We start from the raw sequence: 19,674 nt of genomic DNA on the forward strand, positions 1-19,674 counted from the left end.
TACCCTGTAATCTTACTATCTTGTAATCCACAATTAATCACAAATTTAAAAAAAATGTTTGAAAAATAAAACAAGAATATTCCGTGACAAAGCCCATGTTCTTCAAGGGAGCAGCAGCCCTGCTATATGGAAAATGACTCAGTGCAAAATCATTAAGCAGAATGTGTCCCAACAGACCCCAGGCTAAGAGTAACTGGCAATGTGACCTCACATTCACACCATCTCAGCTCCAAACCTCCAAGAGTTGGGCCTTCTGACCTCACACTGTGCTGTTCTCTTCCCCTCAACACCCCAGCACACCAGGTCCCCCTAGCTGAACAGGGTCACTGTCCCCAGACCACCAGCACAGTCAAGCTCTGTCTTCTTATCATTGGTGATGAATGAACAGACACTGAAATGTTCTATGCTGGCTAAGGGACTGTGTTTGAACAATATCTGACAATGAACAGATAGAATGACCATATGGGAATAAACTACTCACAAAGTTGAACCTCTAAACTCCCCGTGACTAGTGGTATACTCTAAGTTACCATTTACTCTAACATACTTTTAGGTTTTAGGACTCAGACCTACCTGTCTCCAGCCCTAAAATTAGACTCTCAGAAAACAAACTTTAAAAATAAAATCACTTTCACATTTAGAAGTTCCAATATTATTTAAAATAATTAAGCATACACTTATATGTAGCTATGAATATATACTGGGTTATCAGAAAAGTCACAACATATTTTTTACGTAGAAAAATATGTCATGTTCTCTTAAAAGCCTAGACCAGGGAGAACAGAAGCTACTGGTGGCACAGCTATATATAAATAATGTCAAAGGACATAAATTATGGTGATATTGGGTGTTATACAGCAAATCCTAACAAAGGGATTTTTCAAAGTTAAACGAATTACCAAGCAATGTGATGATAACAATAACTATCTATTGTCTTCTTGAACACTAAGACAGCAGGAACCTCACATTTCCACTATAGAACCTATATTTCCTCCAGTCCTGGAACCTTAGGGTGTGGCACACTTTCCTACATGCTTCTCTTAATTCATACCAAATAATATTGCATCCGCCGATCCCAACCTAATCAACACAACGAGTACCCCTTCAGCATGCTTCACTTCAGACTGTGTCCAGAGACTTCAGAGGAGAGGAGAGAGAGAATGAAAGAGATTTCTTTAATGCAGTGGGAGCTGGGCTCATATCTGGGTCACATACTTCACAAAGCAGCACAGGGACGAGGACACAGAGGAAAGATGTTCTGGACCTTCTAGCATATGGAGAAGACTAGAAGCAGCTTTACACTGAGACCAGACCCAGTCTATAAGGCAGCTTTCCACCAGGTTTCAGATGCTACCATGATGCCAACAGGACTTCCTGGGGAGACAACCCTACCAATGTGTCCTGGAGCTCCGATTTCCCTAGAGCCCTGCCCCACTAGGGAAAAAGAGAGACAGGTTGGGAGTATGGATCGACCTGTCAACGTCCATGTTCAGTGAGGAAGCAGTTATAGAAGCCAGACCTTCCACCTTCTGCATCCCATAATGTCCCTTGGTCCATACTCCCAGAGAGACAAAAAATAGGAAAGCTATCAAGGGAGGGGATGGGATACGAAGTTCTGGTGGTGGGAATTGTGTGGGGTTGTACCCCTTCTTGTCCTATGGTTTTTGTCAGTGTCTCCTTTTTATAAATACAAATTAAATGTGTGTGTGTGTGTGTGTGTGTGTGTGTGTGTGTGTGTGTGTGTGTGTGTGTGTGTGTGTGTGTGTGTGTGATGACTTTTCCAGCAACCCAATATATGGACATGTACAGATCATTGCCCTTGTTGTAAATAGGAAAGTGGAAAAAGAAACTGATTTTCCTGGTGAAGTAAAGGATAGCAATAACAGAAACACATGAGCTCAGATTACTGCTAGAGAAAGAGATTATTTTCAGAAACTGTGTTAGTTGCAGAAAGCACTACTGTGATCTCTGTCCCCTTCCCAGGACAAAGTAACTCTTGGAAAGACACAGCGTGACCTCTGCAGTGAATGTGGCCTCCAAAATGGAGAGCAGGTTTTAATTGGATCACACAAGAGTTTCATTCTCATTTGTCTGACATTTCACTCACTGCCAACACCGTAAGTCAAGAACTAGAGGAATTTAGTCTAATCAGTTTTGAGTAGAAAAGTGGGACTCTCAGCAGCTTGATTCTTGGAAGCCTTTTCAGTTTTCTTAGCCCCTGTCCCATCATGCCTGGGCAGCTTTTAGAAAATAATTAGGCTTCCTGCTCACCATTAGGCAGCAAGAAGAAGAGTTCAGTGATTTTATGGGTGCCATAAATAGAGGCTTTTATGTGACTTTCCCAAAATGGCAGCAATCTACAAGTGTAAAAGTCACCTGTGGACTGCTAATTAAAGAAGTGAAATAGAACTGCCATATTCTAGATTAGTCCTGCAGCAACGATGCTAGGGTTTCAAGCAAGCTGCATATAGCAGGTAGGAAACTTAATCAAAAGCTGCTCTGCAAATAAGATGCAATTACGCTAAATTCCATTTCATTTCCTGGTGTGATCTTTACTAAGAAAAAACTCCTTCAGTTACTCTGATGATGTAGATATGTCTCTTAGAAAGTCCAACCACTGGCCTTTTTGCAGCAAGAAAGAAGATACATGCTTTCTTCTGATCAGTCAGTTCTCCCATGTGAACCCTCTGTGAATGGTTCCTGCACTGGTAGATGTTTATCTAACCCAGAAACTGAACCAAATGCCCATCAGACACAGAGGCCGAACCAGACATGAGAAGTCAGATTGAGAAACTGTCCTATGGGCTGCCCAGTGCAGAAGAAAAATAGAATCAATTAGTTCTTGGGTGGTAGACTAAGAACCAAGCTATTTGTGGCTCAGTAGGAGAGCCAAATATACCAATGGCCTTCATGGCAGAAGCTAAAGAACAAGTGGACAAAGAAGTATAGACAGTGAAATTTAAGAGACCCCAAGTTCACCACTGAGTGATAAAGAAAAAAATTCCATCAAATTGGGCATGTCTTTTTTAGTTTTTTTATATTTTTTAATTTATTTTCCCTTTGTTGCCCTTCTTGTTTTTATTGTTATTGTAGTTATTATTGCTGTTGTTTAGGTCATTCGTTGTTGGATAGGACAGAGAGAAATGGAGAGAGGAGGGGAAGACAGAGAGGGGGGAGAAAGATAAGACACCTACAGACCTGCTTCACTGCCTGTGAAGTGAATCCCCTGAAGGTGGGGAGTCAGGGGCTTGAACCAGGATCCTCACGCCAATCCTCGCACTTTGTGCCACATGCGCTTAACCCGCTGCGCTACCGGCCGACTCCCTAGGGTTTTTTGTTTTTTTTTTAAGATCATATTTATTTATTCTGGAAGAATAACAGACACAGAGAGAGAAAGAACCAGACATCATTCTGGTACATGTGCTGCCAGGGAATGAACTTGGGACTTCATGCTTGAGAATCCAATGCTTTATCCACTGTGCCACTTCCAGGACCACCAAACTGACTATGTTATAATTTTTTAATCTTTATTTATTGGATAGAGACTGCCAGAAATTGAGAGGGGAAGAGGGTTTTTGAGAAGGAGAGAGACACCTACAACACTGCTTCACCAATCACAAAGCTTTCCCTCTGCAGGTGAGGACCAAGAGCTAAAATTCCTTGTGCATTGTAACATGTGAGCTCATCCAAGTGTGCTACCATCAGTCCCTGTCATAGTTTTTAGACAACAGATAAAAATCAAAAGACCAAATCAAATAGATGGAATTTACAGTCAACACTATTTATACCCCTTTCCCATATTAGGGAGCTACTCTCGTCCCTGATCCAGCTTCCTGTTCCTTTTCTAGCCATGACATCATCTCCCCAGACAATAACTTGGATCCACCTGCATATCAGATTTCAGGCTCAGGGAAAAAAAAAAAAAAGCTAGTATAGCCACAGGCCCTTTGGAATATAACTAAAATATGCCTACTAGCTATTTACAAAATGGAGAACCCCCAACTCTTCCTTGGCACCATTCCAGCCTTTAAGTTCATGATTGATCAATAATTTGTATGGCTTTGTATGTTAACTCTCTTTTCAGCCACCAGGTTCCAGATGCTAGCAGGATGTCAACCAGACTTCCCTGGACAGACAACCCCACCAATATGTCCTGGAGCTCTGACTCCACAGAGTCCCACCCTACTAGGGAAAGAGAGAGGCAGGCTGGGAGTATGGATAGACCAGTCAACACCCATGTTCAGCGGGGAAGCAATTACAGAAGCCAGACCTTCCAGCTTCTGCATCCCACAGTGACCTTGGGTCCATACTCCCAGAGGGTCAAAGCATAGGAAAGCTATCAAGGGAGGAAATGGGATACAGAGTTCCGGTGGTGGGAATTGTGTGGAGCTGTATCCCTCTTATCCTATGGTTTAGTCATAGTTTCCTTTTTATAAATAAAAAAAATCAGAAGATAAGCAGCATTCCAGCCAGAGCCAAAAAATGCTTTATCCTGAATGTCTGTAATGTCCTAAGACTCATCCTGTTTGATTAAAAACAGAACAAAATGCTAAGTAGTATAGTGTGCACTTGTGACAGTTCTGCTCTCTTCACCCAGGTGTACAAGCTAGAGGTCAGCCAAAAAGACACAAAGCAAATCCCCCAATGATGCTTCCAGGGAGGCCAGCAGTGTAAAGACACAGGGGTATATTGTCACAATGCAGCAAAGCATATCCCTTTAAGACCATCATCAAGAATCTATACACTGAGTCACCAAAGATATCCCCCCTCCACAGAACCTGAGCCTTTTCATAAAACTGGCTCAATGGCTCTATATCACATACTTGTTTTTTTTTTAATTCAGCAGGCTTGGGTTCAAAGGACTCCTCGTGATCTTGTATCTACCCTAGACCAAAGCTCTAAACATGACTCTACATCCCTCATTCCTCTTGTCACTCTGCTACACCACCATTTCAAAAATTCACTGTACTGACTTTTAGTAACTGACTTCTGAAAGAAGGCCTGGCTCTCACCAAGCCAGAGCTTAGCCCACAGGGACTCACCTCGCTGTTGGGGACTTCTCTGTCGTTAATAATGAACCGGAAGTTGGCATCGGGTGATAGGTGCTCAGCCTGCAACCAGAAGCGCACCTGCCCCTTATCAAAAATCTCATAAGCTAATTCTGATTTCAGAGGAATTGCTACAGGAAGGAGAAAGAGCACCAAGTCAATAATGCATGAATCCTTGTGAGAAAGAACCGTTGCTTACTAGAGGAGAATATCAGTCCTTTGATATTATTAAATTCTTTGAGGAGGTGAAGCCTCAGAGTATAGAAATCTATTATGAAACCCAGGAATGGAAAATGAAACTCTAGTTAGTCTGCTGTTGCCTATAAACTTTTGTGCTGCCTCATGACAGCAGAGTTTTCTTGGTGCCTTCAGTTACTGGGGACATGTGTGTCCATCCTGCACTGAGTGTAGTTTAATAATAAAGATCCTGTTGAACGCACACCTCCTTGGGTTGGAAATAGGCATATTAAATGCCAAACCCACACACTCTCTGCACTTGACAATTCCTACACTTATAGTATAAGCTAATGTCTGTTGCATATAAGCTTATACACAAGCCGGTGAGCTGAGAGAGGTACCATGTCTCAGAGCTCCATGTATCATCCACCGTACTGCAATGGGACACTCAGGGCTACAGTTGACTTACTGGGATTTTTTATTTCGTTGCTCAGTGCCATCAGACGTTCAAGCTCTGAAACCAAGAAAAAGATGTTAATTGGTTTTTGACCACTATGATATTTGTGAGCTTTAGTAGAGAACTGACATCACCAAGACTTAGTGTGAGTCTGAGGAGATCTGATGGGAAAGCAGAAAGAAATTCAAGGTAATTTGAGAAAGTCTTGATTCTAATGAAAGGATGGAAGGATGGAAGGGTGTCCACCATCTGCACACTTCTGTCTCATTTTATGGGCTTGTTTGCTAATTTTCTACTTCCTGTTCATCACACTATTGAAATGTGACTAAAACCAAACATTACGTTCTAAGTCCTAAATAGTGGTTGACTTAGTGGACAGAATTCAAATATTCTAAAATCCTTTGTGGCTGATAAAAATCTCCCACATCCCTCCCCAGCCTCGCCTAGATATGCATTCTTTAAAAAAGGTTAAGTTTCATGTACACAAAGTGCCAGTCTTTGAAAGTTCATAAAACTAAAGGCAAGAGACTATGGTGCCGATGTTACCTTCCTCATCCAAGACAAAGCTGGAAGAAATGCCATCTGTGTCACTGACAGACACAGAGTAGGTCCCCAGGTCCCCTTTTTCTGGATTCCGGAAGTACAGCTTGGAGCTGAAAGACAAGAGGAATGAGTGGGGTGAGGTGTGTGCATATGTTTCTCAGAGGTGGTGATGGTGGTTCCCAGAGTGACTTACTGGTCCCCCGCAGTTTCCACATGGAATTTCTCATCCTCTGGCAGCTCCTCATAGGCCTTGCACCAGGTGAAATGGGAAGCATCAGTCATCTCTGGGCAATCAAAGGCCAAGTAGATATTGCCCTCCTCATCCACACCTGCACTGATCTCCTTGGTCCCTGAGAAGTGGGGAGACAAGGCCACTCAGAGCTGCCCTCAGGTTCTGTCCTTGGAAAGAAGATGCCACATGGACCCATAAGCCTGTATTTCCCACCCCAAGAGTACTGAGAGATATTACTGGGACCAAATAAAGCCTCCAGGAAACAAAGAGATGGAAGTGGGTTCTTTCTGGTTTTGTTGTAGTCTCCCCATTTCTAGCCATAACTATTCTTTAACTCCCAAGTACCCATGAGAACTTTGGAGCTGAGATTCCACCAGAAAGAACTTTTTCTTGGGAGTTGAGCAGTAGCGCAGTGAGTTAAGCGCAGGTGGCACAAAGTGCAAGGTCCGGCGTAAGAATCCCAGTTCAAGCCCCTGGCTCCCCACCTGCAAGGGAGTCTGTTTCAGCCCCTGTCTCCCCACCTGCAAGGGAGTCTCTTCACAAGCGGTGAAGCAGGTCTGCAGGTGTCTATCTTTCTCTCCCCCCTCTGTTTTTCCCTACTATATACATTTCTCACTGTCCTATTCAACAATGACAACATCAATAACAACAATAACTACAACAATAAAACAACAAGGGCAACAAAAGGGAATAAATAAATATTTTTTTTAAAGAAAGTTTTCTTTTTTTCTAAATTTTTTTATCTTTCTTTATTTATTGGATAGAGACAGTCAGAAATCAAGAGGGAGGGGGAAGGTAGAGAGGGAGAGAGACAGAGAGACACTTGCAGGCCTGCTTTACTACTCGCAAAGCTTTCCCCCTGCAGGTGGGGACCAGGGGCTCAAAACTGGGTCCTTGCACATTGTAACACATGTAATCAACCAGGTGCACCACCGCCCATCCCTAAAAGAACTTTTTCTTTCTTCTGTCAGACTCACCCCACTGTGTGTGTGTGTGTATTGTGTGTGTGTGTGTGTTGTGTGTGTTGTGTGTGTGCGTGTGTGTGTGTGTTGTGTGTGTGTGTATGTGTGCGCACACACTGAGGCTTGGTGAGTGGGGGGGAGAACAGACCCCAGAGATGCCCTAGGAGGCAGCCCAACAAGCCCAGGCAGGACAGAGGGAGCAGACAGCACAGAGAAGGAACTCTTATCACTCCCTTGCCAGCTAAACTCCATCCTATGCCACCTATCTGCTCCCCTCTCACCTCCAACACTCTCCCAAAGTGAAGGCGTTACCACTGGGTTTCCACTCCTTGAAGACAAGAAAATTACCAAGAACATTATAATCTGCTGAAAAATTCCTAAGTGACAGAGCAGCCCTGGTTGTCCTGCAGAGTGTCCCTTTGCTCTAGTGCAGGTGCCTGGGGGGCCTCCTCCATCCCCAGGCACCAGAGACCCTGGGACCAAGGCACAGATCTTACTTTCTGATCCAACTTCTTTTCAAAATAGAGGACTATGTAATCCCCCCCCTTTTGTCACCATTAAAATCAAGTGTGGGGGAAGAGGGGTCCCTGGTGGCGTTGCACCTGTTTTGAGCACACACGTTACCATGCACAAAGAATCAGGTTCAAGCCCTTGGTCCCTGACTGCAGGGACGAAGCTTCATAAGTAGTAAATCAGTGCTATAGGATGTCTTTCTGTCTCTCTCCCTCTCTACTATAGGTATCTCTCTGCCTCTCTCCCTGTCCATCCCTCTCTCTCAATTTCTCTCTGTCCTATCAAATAATAAAAATAAATAAATTTGATAAAAAATAAGATCTTTTTGAATTCAAGTATTATAAATTAAACTATACATTGAGATAAAAGAATACCCAGTGAGAATGAGCTCAGTTGGTTCAATTATTCTTATTCAGTGTGATGTGCAATACAACAGAGGCACTTTATAAACTGTTATATGCCAATAGACTGGCATATGTAGTGAAAGAAAAGGAGGAAAAAAGAGGAAAGTAAAAGATATCAAGGGCTCCCCACCCAACCTTCCACGCTTCCATGAACTAGGATGCATCCTCACCTCCCATAGCACCCACGGAGACTCACCTGGCCTGGCCTCCACCAGCACCGGTTCCGACGTGTCCGATGGCCTCCCCTCCCCACTTGCATTCACCGCACGCACCCTAAACACGTAGGTCTTCCCTTGGTGCAGGTCACAGATCTGGAGAGACAAAGAATATGTCTCATGTGAATAGACAAATGAAGATGACTATTGCTGTTCACATATTATATGAGCCAGCTTTCTAAAAATAACTGAGTCTTCCAGTTGGGGTAGCTAACCAAAGCGAGCCAGAGAGACAGGAAAGATGCACTTGAGCATATGCATGTGAGTGCTTGTATGCTGATCTAAAGGCTTCCATAGTGATCACCTACATTAAGTCCATGGAATATGAAGCTGGATATGTGGGCCGGGGAACACTCTATTGGTCCTGCTGTGGAGTCATTTCATGGAGCCCATAGTGATGAAGTCTAAGCTCTGGGAATAAAAGCTGTAGGTGCCGCCTGAGACCGGGGCCAATCTACCTGCGGACATGGCCATTCTTCCCAGGTGTGTAAGTAAGTAAAGCACATGTAAAACCCCAGGTAGTAATTATGGAAAGGAAGGGCCTGCCGCATCTTGATGAAGTTTATGTGAAGGAGGGACACCACTACCTTTCAGAGACAATCACACAAAGCAGGAACCTGCCACCTCTAAGTGGCAGGACAAGCATGCCCCACACCAGTCATGACCGCAGAACAGAAGGATGTGACCACCTTCAAGTAACGATTGGCTGTGGTTGCCTCATTGGCGGTAAGCCACTCTCCGGATTCCTCTTCCTTGTAGTCCACCAGGTAACCACACACAGGGCTGCTGCCTGAGTACACGGGGGGCTTCCAGAGCAGGACCAGCGAGGAATCCCTGACCTCACAGAAGGTCAAGTCGTACGCAGGACCTGGAAGCAGAGCGGGTGAATCACACACACACCAAGGGGTATGTGGCCCTGCTTTCTCAGAAGTCCAGCAAGGGCAGTGCTGAGTCCCCTCGTACATGTCATGTCACCTTCTCTCCAGGTGCTCTGAGGAGGTGCTGATGCTGCAGCAGGGGCATGCAGGAAGCTGGATAAAGTTGAGGGACTCTTGAAGGCACAGGATAAGGCACTGCTCTCAGACACAAGGCTGTTGTACACATGGCAGGTGGCACTGTCTTTTTTTTTAATTTAATTACACCAGGATTATTACTAGGATTTGGTGCCTGCACATGAATCCACCACTCCTCGTGGCCATTTTTTTTTCTTTCTTTTTATTTGATAGGACAAAAGAGAAATTGAGAAAGGATAGGGAGAGAGAAAGAAAGACAGGAAGGAAGGGAGGGAGGGAGGCAGGAAGGAAGGAAGGAAGGAAGGAAGGGAGGAAGGAAGGAAGGAAGGAAAGAAGGAAGAAAGGGAAATAAAGGGGGCTGCAGCACTGCTTCACTGCTATAAAGTTCCCCCTATGCAAGTGGGGATGGGGGGGGGGGCCTTGAACCTGGACCCTTGTATATGGTAACATGTGCACTCCCACTGAGTGTACTACAGCCTGGCTCTGACATTGTCATTTAAACATAACTCTTATCTGTCCCCAGGAAACCCACACATCCTGTGACCAGCTTTGCTGCAAGATATCTGGTGTCTAGGTGTCCAGGAATATGGCTCACCAGGCTCCGGAGCCGTCCAGGCCTCACACTTGAATAGCTCGCTGGGATTTGATGGATCCCCAATCCCGGCTAGGTTGGTGGCAGCAATCTTGAACTCGTACAGTGAGCCTTCTGTCAAGCCCTCCACCTGTTCAGATTTTATTTTTCCATTACGATGTGAAATCGGTGTTGAGACTTGCTATGTAGTGGGGTTTATGATTGATTTATAAGATGAGGTGTGGGGGGAACAATAGAAAAAAAATCAACCTGCCAATGCCCATGTCCAGCAGAGAAGCAATTACAGAAGCCAAAACTCCCGCCTTCTGTACTCCATAAAGATCCTTGGTCCATACTCCCAGAGGGGTGAAGGATAGAGGAAGAAGACCAAAGAGCTCTAAACCCTAATTCCACCAAGACCCAAAGTGTTTGTCATCAGGAGTCTTGTTTTTGTAGCATTACAGAAAGGGAAGCAAATCTGGAAAATACCAGAGGAAGCCAGGCACTATTTCTCTTATCTGAGAGAAGAGGGGGAAAAGGAAAGACACTAGGAAGTAGGAATATGTGTAGGTGCAACTTAGAATGGAAATGAAGGCAGGGATGTAGAAATAATGAGCAAAATATATATATATAGATATACAGTTATAGATAGAAAGTCAACCCACGGAAGGAATGAGGACACAGAACTCTGGTGGATGGAATGTTATGAAATTATACCCCTCTTATCTTAGACTTATGTAAATCAATATTAAATCATTAATAAATATACATATTCAAAAATGTTGTGTAAATAAATGAAGAAGTAAGCAAACATTTTTAGAACAAACAAATAAAGTAAAATAATATGTGGGGAATATGTAGGTCCTGTGAGAAAGGCTGCCAGACATTGCTGTCTCCATGATAAATCTCCTGTCCTGTCACAACCACTCCCCAAACACTCTCACAGGGCTAACAAGATGACCTTCACTCGAGGGAAACTGAGGCCCACATCCCAACCTCCCCTCCAGACCACCTCAACCCAGGCATGACAGACTATCCACAGGAAGTCTCCTTCAATGGGGCCCCACTGTGGGGTCCTGTCACCTACCAGCACATAGCACACAACTACTGTGCTTCAGACTTAAGATACTATGCATTGCTCTTTTTGTTGTTGTTGTTTGTTTGTTTTGGTTCATTTTGTTTCAACATAAAATCATCTCCTATCACTGAGTTTTGAAACATAATATAGGGTTCCTCATCCAGTGCCAACACCAAAACCCAAAACCCACCTTGAAGATCCTGTCTTTGATGGGCGTGGAGTTGACCTCATGCCAGTTTGTGTGGTAGGCTTCCCGCTTGTCCAGGTAGTAACCCAAGATGGCTGAGCCGCCACTGAACTTAGGCACCTTCCAGCCCAGGGTCATGGAGTGGCCATCACAATTCAACAGCGTGATCCCATAAGGGTAGGAAGGCACGGCTGTGAAGAGATACCAGGACTACAGCTCAGGGTCTGGTCTTACCTACCACCATGGCCCTGAGCCCCTGTCCCTCTACCTTCCTCAGCCTGTCTTCTGACTAATGACTTTGCTTTATTGCTTCTCCTAGAAAAGAGTAAAAGTAGAAAAGTTCCTCTCCTGTGTGTCACTTTATCTAAATACATTTCCTGGTGTTTCCATCCTACCAGATTCTGAGTTATTAACAGAGACCTGGGAAATTCCAGCTTTCCCTTCCTTTTGGGAAATGTTCCAAGGTAGCTTTTTTTCTTTTTTCTCCCCAGCAAAGAGTAAAACTACACCACTCCTGGGGGTAGTGAGGAGCACCCTGCAGATCAACATGTTTTCAACTCCTATAGTTTCAGAAATTTCAGGTTCTCAAGCAAGTCTCAAGCACCAGATTTCAATACTCTGTATATTTTGCTGACAGGTTGAGAAGGAACAAAAGGGACAGGGAAAGATGTTTTGATCTCCCTCAGCCCAACTCGGTGTTACTTTCATCTGTGAATGTCCTGTCTCTTGAGAGGCAGGTGAGTTGGAAGCAAGTATTGTTATACAGAATACACATTGAGGGCCATAGAAATGGTTTACCAGGTAGAGTATATGCCTTGTCATATGCGCAGCCCAGGTTTGAGCCCCCACATCACCTGAGTGATGTCACAGAGGAAGTGTTGACACAGTGGGGTCTCGACCTCTCGATCTCTCTCAAAGAAAAAAGTGACCTAGATGATGGCAGAGGACCTAGTGGGGGTTGTATTGTTATGTGGAAAACTGAGAAATGTTATGCATGTACAAGCTATTGTATTTACTGTTGACTATAAAACATTAATTCCTCCAATAAAGAAATTTTTTAAAAAATTTTGACCTAGAGTGGTGGAACTGTATATACACAAGGCCCCAGGTCAGCAAAAAGAAATTTAAAAAGACAAATCCAAATGATTGCCTTCCATTTTTTAAAATATTTTTATTTGTTTGTTTTTATTATTGGATAGAGACAGAGAGAAACTGAAAGGGGTGAGGGAGATAGAGAAGGAAAGAGACAGAGAGACACCTGCAGCCCTCCCTCACCACTCATGAGGCTTTCCACGTGCAGGTGGGGACCAGGAGCTTGAACCCAGCTCCTTGAGCACTGCAATGTGTGTACTTAACTAGGTGTGCCACCACCTGGCCCCTGCCTTTCATTCAAGATTATCTAAAAAAGGCAAAAAGGGATATGTCACAGTCCCTCCAGGGAAAAATTAGTTGGAGATTAAAGCAAAGGAAAACAGATGTTTTTCTACATTGAATGACTAATAGTATCAGAGTTGTCATTCTTTGGAAATTTCAGTAGCTCAATTGTTAAAAGAAATCACAGTTTCATAAAAAAGAAAAAAGAGTAAAACATTTCTCTCAGAGTGAAAAGAGAATACTCTGATTCAAATGTGTAATATATGGCATTGCTGTCTCAAAACATTCCTGAGTGTACTTAATAGAAAATAACCAGGAGGGAGTCGGGCTGTAGTGCAGAGGGTTAAGCGCAGGTGGCGCAAAGCACAAGGACCGGCATAAGGATCCCGGTTCGAACCCCGGCTCCCCACCTGCAGGGGAGTCACTTCACAGGTGGTGAAGCAGGTCTGCAGGTGTCTATCTTTCTCTCCTCCTCTCTGTCTTCCCCTCCTCTCTCCATTTCTCTCTGTCCTATCCAACAATGACAACAACAATAATAACTACAACAATAAAACAACAAGGGCAACAAAAAGCGAATAAAAAAATAAATATTTAAAAAATCAAAAAAAAAAAAAAAAGAAAAGAAATAACCAGGAAGATTACCAGAGCTGTAGAGATTGACTTTTTTAAGGATCCATCACCAAAATGGAGGGCCCTGATTGCCCAATTTGGTCAAAGGAATCTCTAAAAGGTCATTGTTTATAAATAAAACCACAAAGTTGCAAAAGCATTTGAAATTCCCTAAAATTATTTATTAAAGTTCCTGGAACTAAGAACAGCTAAAAAGGTCATTGATGTTGCTCCTTTTCAGCATTGTTTTGAAAAGAAAAATGTATACCCTGTGGCACATACGTAAATGTATTTAGAAACAAATATGACCTCTAATAATATTTTCTAACTTTAATTTGCATTTTATAGCCATGTGATCATTTCTCCTTGCACACTGGCATTTCCAAGACAAGCAGTCAACTGATGAGAGGTTTCCACATAATTGCATTTTCTGTTCAACCATTTACAGCCCCTTTTTCCCTCTGGTAAGATTCCAAATGGCATCATAAATGTTTGTTCATGCAGAAATTAAAATGCACTGGGAAAGGAAAATCCAAGCAAAATGGCCCATGAAATACTCACTGAGGGCAGCCTGGACTTTGATGATGTCAGATTCCTGCGAATTCTCACTTGCCCCAACAGCATTCACAGCTTTTACTCGGAAGATGTACTGCTCTCCAGTTGTTAAGCCATGCACCACAAACCTGAGAAAACAGGGCTCAGGGTCAAACCTGCAGGGCTCAAGCTGGTTTGGCTCCTATAGCAGAAGTAGAAATCATTTTTGAACACTCCATGAACATCTACCTTGGACAAAAAGGAAATTGACTCTTGAATGGGGTTACTATACCCCGTTTATCCATTTCCATTTCAATGTTAGATACTTAGTGTGAATCATCATGCAGGGTCAAAGAGAAAGGAAGACCAACAAATATACAAGAGCTGGAGTATCCTCCAACCCCCAGCCCCACCATCCCTAAGTGACTTCACTGGAATACCGGAGTCCTTATTCTGTGAATTCTCTCTTATTTCTGTTCCCAAGTTTTGCCTGAATACAAAAGAGTTTGCTCTATAGACATTCATGTCTGAAGTTTGGAGGTGTCAGTTTCAATCCCCAGCATCACTGGTCAAAAATATTAAAAGAGTTGAAGGCCCAGCAGATAGCTCATCTGAGGCATGATAGTTCATGCCTGCTTTACCCATGACCCAGGTTAGAAACTACCCCCACTTACCACCCCACAAACCACTCACCGCCCATGGAGGGAGTCTCCATTGCTGTGATTCTGTCTCTCCTTCTCTGCCTTTATCTCTTTCCATATAAAAAATGTCAATCCAAAGCAGTAAAGCTTCAGTAGCAATGACAAAAAATAAGTAAATATTTAATTTAATCTAATTGTTTTTCAACTAGAGCACTGCTCTGCTCTGGTTTATGGTACCTGGGATTGAGCCTGGGACCTTGGAATCATAGCCATGAAAGTCTTTTGCATCACTACTATGTTAACACCCTGGTTCTAATAAATAAATATTTAAAATAAGAGTCTTGACGTCCTTTCCTAAGTAGTCCCATGCATAGAACACAAGGAAGAAGAGCAACACCATTGGCAATAATAACTAAGATTCTGCTGCTAGTCTGGGCTCCACACAGTCTTTGCCTCTTATCAGACTGCATATCCTTGATCCTTTGTCTTTATTTCCCATCTATAAATAGGAAGTCTAGCCCCCCCCCCGCTCTGTTGTGCTAAATAGGACATGACTTGTGAAGATCCAAGAGCAGTTGCTTTGTATTCAGTCAGCAATGTGTTCATTCTTCGTTCTCTTTCAGACTCCACAAGTATAATTCCAAACTCCTGCAATCATTACACACCTCTGATCTATCACATCTATGAATCCTATGGAGAAAAAGACTCAGATATATATCAGGTGTTAGCAATGACTGTTGTGTGTGGTGCAGTTAATGATCATTTTCGTCACTGTTAAAGTTCTTTGTTCTGAGCAATTTTCTGCATTTGTGGGCCATAGATTTGACTGACACTCAGTCATTTTTTTTTTTTTTCTTAAACCAGAGTACTGCTCAGCTCTGATTTATGGTGCTGAATGGGGACTGAACTCCTGAGTGAGTGAGACCTTGGAGCCTCAGGCATGAGAGTCTCTTTGCATAACCATTATGCTTTCTATCCCTTCACGCTCCTTACATGTCTTCTTTCCTAACCACAGCATGGGTTTTTTTTTTCAACTTATTTTATAAAAGGAGATTGGAAAAGCAAAAAGGACTGAGCTATAATAGCTAGTCCAATCTACAACAGTGAAGGTATCAAGTGCCTCTTGTTTCTCTAAAAAGCACATCCTTAAGATAGTCTAACCAAGACAACCTCTACACCCTCCACATGAGCTGCTGTAGTTGCAGAGGTGGGAATGCTGCTTCATTGCACAAGGCAAGTCACCTCATGCTCCTCAGCAGGGAAATGTATCAGTGACTTTGTCTTGATCAGTGACCAAAAAAAGAAAATACCAGCTGCAGGAACAAAGCAATTACAAAGTGTAAGACATGGAAAGATAAAAGGCCTTTCATGGTGCTACTTGAATTTTCCCTTTCAAAGGTAAAACATCATGGCCTAGGAGGTGACACAGTGGATAAAATGTTGGACTCTCAAGCATAAGGCCTTGAATTCACTCACTAGCACCACATATGCCAGAGTGATCTCTTCCATTCTTTCTCATAAATAAATAACTTTTTTAAAGTAAGTTGTAAAGATGTGAAAGACAACTACTGGATGGTTTAACTCGTACATGGACTCTAGAGAATTGAAACACATGAACTTGAAAAAAAGTAAACAAGCACTCTTTAATACTTTCTGAGAACTAGAATTATCGTTGCAAGGTTGGAAGCACAGAACTCTGGTGGTGGGTGAACTGTAGAACTATATCCTATAGTCTTACAATCTTGTAAACCACTATCAATCACAAATTTTAGAAGCAAGCAAACTGCTTCTAAGAGGTGTGAGAACTATAGTGGTGATCTTTGGGAGATGGGAGGGCGGGGACTCAGGACTTTGGCGATGATTACACTGTAATTTTAGTCTTGTAACCTACTATTAATCACAAATAAAAATGAAAAATGACTTAAGAATAACAAAAAAATATTGAAGTTGTCAATGTTAGTTATGTCACAGCAACTCTGATTAAAAATTGACTTTCACCAATGACAAATTATACCACTATGTGCATGGGGATCAGTTCATCCCCGTTAAAGTCCTGCACCTGCGTAAGAACAGAAAACAGCCCAGGTGAGCAAACCCTATGCAGACAGTGCTCCAACCTCCATGCGGCCATGTGTTCCTGATCAGTTAGGCAATTTAAGCTTTACTCCAGGATATGTTTTGGACATCGAGGCCAGTGAGGGTCTCCAGGGGGGCCTTCACCTGTTGTAGCCAATGGGCTTATGGTTGCAGGGCTCCCAGACATTGCTCCCTGCCACACAGCAGTCCACGTAGTAGCCCAGCAGGGCTTCCTCATGCTTCGGCCGGTCCCACTGAACCACCACTGACGACTTGGTGTTCCGGGAGGCCAGCACCCGGCCCGGGGCTGAAGGGACCGCTTTAGAGAAGACAGTGACAAATGGTAAGTGGTGTGAAACTGGAAAGACACCCCAGAACCTTCCTGCTCTTCCTCCCTGGGGAAATAACTGCTCAGGCTTAGAGTTTGTATAAGGAGAAAGGAAGAGGTGGTACAGGAGGTGTTGCAATGGATAAAGCACTGGACTCTCAAGCATGAGGTCCTGAGTTCAATCCCCCACAGCACATGTACTGGGGTGATGCCAGGTTCTTTCTCTCTCCTCCTATGTTTCTCATTAATAAATAAATAAAATCTTTAAAAAAAAAAAAAGGAGAAAGGAATAGTGAGGTCGGTAGCAACAGCATTGCCAATTTTAATAAGCAAGTATACATATCTTAGGTTATGCTTTTGGGTGTTTTTTCTGTTTGTTTTTGCCACCAGGGTTATCATTGGAAATTGGTGATGAATCCACTGCTCTCAGAGGCCATCTTTTCCTTTTTTTTTTTTTTTCACCATTTTATTTGATAGGACAGAGAGAAACTGAGAGGGGAGAGAAAGATAGAGAGGAAGAAAAAGAGGGAGGCCTGTGTCCCTGCTTCACTGCTCATAAAGTGGGGACTAGGAGCTTGAAGCCAGGTTCTTGCACATCTTGTCACTTTTTTTAAGTGGCCATGACCTCCAAGTAGTTCTACATGGTTCACTGGTCTCAAAATGGAAGCTGAAACTTTGGGGAAATAATGAAAACCTACCAAAACATGGCAGAGAAATATTCCCCTTGGGGGAAAAATACAATTTCAAGCTAGCATGAGCTGTCCCCCTCACACACATGCACGTCTTTATCGAGAGGGAGACCATCACCCATGTCATGGTGTTGGGCCGTCCTCACCACTCACCGATGGTATCCTGCACCTGGATGGGAGGTGTGATTTCTGAGGGGTCACTCAGGCCGTGTTTGTTTGCTGACAAAACCCGGAACACGTACGGCTTCCCCTCAGAGAGGTCAAAGACTGCGTAACGTGGGGACCGCACTGCTGTCTGCGCGTTGACTCTCTGCCAGCTCCCGCTGCCGACCATGGACTGTGAGGACAGGGGACATTCAGCATAACCCAAGAGCAGGAGGACATGTCCTTTCAACTAACCAGCCCATGCCCCAGGGATCCACAGCATGCTGCACACACTGCCCACCCACCCAGGAATTACCTAATATGGGGGAGGCACAGGTTGTCTTTTTCATAAAATGAAATTAACTATAAGTAATTAAAGATATTTCAGGAATATGTGTGTAAAATGTCAACATAATTCAACTATTCACATTTCAGTTTCAAGTTGTTATTTCTATCCTCCCATTCTGTTCTGCTTTGCTTATTTGACAGTCAGTACTGGTTGGTCTTCCTGCTTCAAGTGTTATATTATCTGTGTAAACTTTCTGTTCCATGTTATATATTGTGTGTTCATACTGATCCAATCTATACAGCATGAAAATGCATTATCTACTATACATTATAGAATCTATTTGCTTGTATATTGTATTACATAGTATATTGTAACATAATGTAATATAAAAGTAGTATCACAGAATGATAGTTAAAGGGCTTGGGCTTATAAAGACTAGCTTTTCCAATTATAACCCACAGCCCAAGAGTGGTTCCAAGATCAAATGACTAGTCATAACCTAATTTTGTAATGCAATAGGGCAGAGTTGAATAAAGTAAGAGAGGAAGCAATGCATGGAGGAAGGCTGCCAGGTCTAAACTGTGTTGGTTATAAGCACATATATAAACATATATAAGGGGCCAGGTGGTGGCGCATTTGGTTGAGCACACGTTACAATTCTTGAGAAGCCAGGTTCAAGCCCCCAGTCCCCACCTGCAGGGGGAAAGCTTTACAAGTTGTGAAGCAGTGCTACATGTGTCTCTCTGTCTCTCTTCCTCTCTATCTTCCCCTTCCTCTCAATTTCTGGCTGTCTCTATCCAATAAATAAAGATAATAAAAAATTACAAAAAAATATATACATAAGTAAATATGTATAAATATGTCTGTGCATAGTGTGTGTGTGTGTGTGTGTGTGTGTGTGTGTGTGCTGCTGTGTACATTTTCTTCACTTGTGTCAAGATCTAAGGTTTTCATGCCACTCTGCAGCTCCTATCTGAGGTCGAATCCCTGGGCATGATTGCCACCCAGTGGCCACTTGGCATTGAACACCCAGAGTGTGATGGCAGAGAATGCTTGATCCCACCTCAGAAAACCACCAGTACTTAGAACCAGACTGCTTAGGCAAGAACACTTATGGCCATTCAGTTCAAGCCTTCATTATGTTTTGGAGGGGCCAGGAACTGAGAGATGCACACAGTCACTCCCTCACATAAACAGCAGCACAGGTACCAACCCCAAAACCCCTGCAGAGCCCTGCTCACACACCCACTACTCTGCCCAGGGAGCTTCCTGATCAGCAACAGTGGTGGCTGATTCCACAGCTACCCACTTTTACAGCACACACAACTGAGATCATAAGGAGGCTAACTTTTACAGAAATGTGACCAGAGTACCTTCTCAATGAAATACATCAGCGGTTCCTTGCCCCGGGGGACAGGTGGCTCCCAGCTGAGCACCACATATGTTCTACTGATTTCTGAGGCATGCACATTGGTGGGAGGGCCTGGGATCTGGACTTCACCTGCAGAGACAGTGAACTCAGTGAGGGCTGAGGATCCAGCCTCCCAACCCACATTGGCCCGTCCCTGGCTGAGTCTTCGTTGGGGCAAA

At 43.4% G+C, this 19,674-nt stretch overlaps 1 protein-coding gene across 2 annotated transcripts in view; it reads right to left on the reverse strand.

Annotated features, from left to right (window-relative positions):
- The window catches only part of MYOM2 (myomesin 2), a 67,621-nt gene that overhangs the window by 21,908 nt on the left and 26,039 nt on the right, over positions 1 to 19,674 (reverse strand). For both annotated transcript variants that reach the window (XM_007531660.3, XM_060184944.1), the window contains exons 14-25: positions 19,458 to 19,585; positions 17,805 to 17,988; positions 16,779 to 16,953; positions 13,945 to 14,066; positions 11,404 to 11,591; positions 10,160 to 10,286; positions 9,241 to 9,419; positions 8,533 to 8,647; positions 6,419 to 6,575; positions 6,229 to 6,335; positions 5,695 to 5,739; positions 5,043 to 5,179 (exon numbers count right to left, since the gene is read on the reverse strand). In XM_007531660.3, coding sequence (XP_007531722.1) covers positions 5,043 to 5,179; positions 5,695 to 5,739; positions 6,229 to 6,335; positions 6,419 to 6,575; positions 8,533 to 8,647; positions 9,241 to 9,419; positions 10,160 to 10,286; positions 11,404 to 11,591; positions 13,945 to 14,066; positions 16,779 to 16,953; positions 17,805 to 17,988; positions 19,458 to 19,585 — 1,664 coding nt within the window. The remainder of the gene's footprint in view (positions 1 to 5,042; positions 5,180 to 5,694; positions 5,740 to 6,228; positions 6,336 to 6,418; positions 6,576 to 8,532; positions 8,648 to 9,240; positions 9,420 to 10,159; positions 10,287 to 11,403; positions 11,592 to 13,944; positions 14,067 to 16,778; positions 16,954 to 17,804; positions 17,989 to 19,457; positions 19,586 to 19,674) is intronic.

The sequence above is a fragment of the Erinaceus europaeus genome, chromosome 2 (genome assembly GCF_950295315.1).
Source record: "Erinaceus europaeus chromosome 2, mEriEur2.1, whole genome shotgun sequence".
In the NCBI taxonomy this organism is placed as follows: Eukaryota; Metazoa; Chordata; class Mammalia; order Eulipotyphla; family Erinaceidae; genus Erinaceus; species Erinaceus europaeus.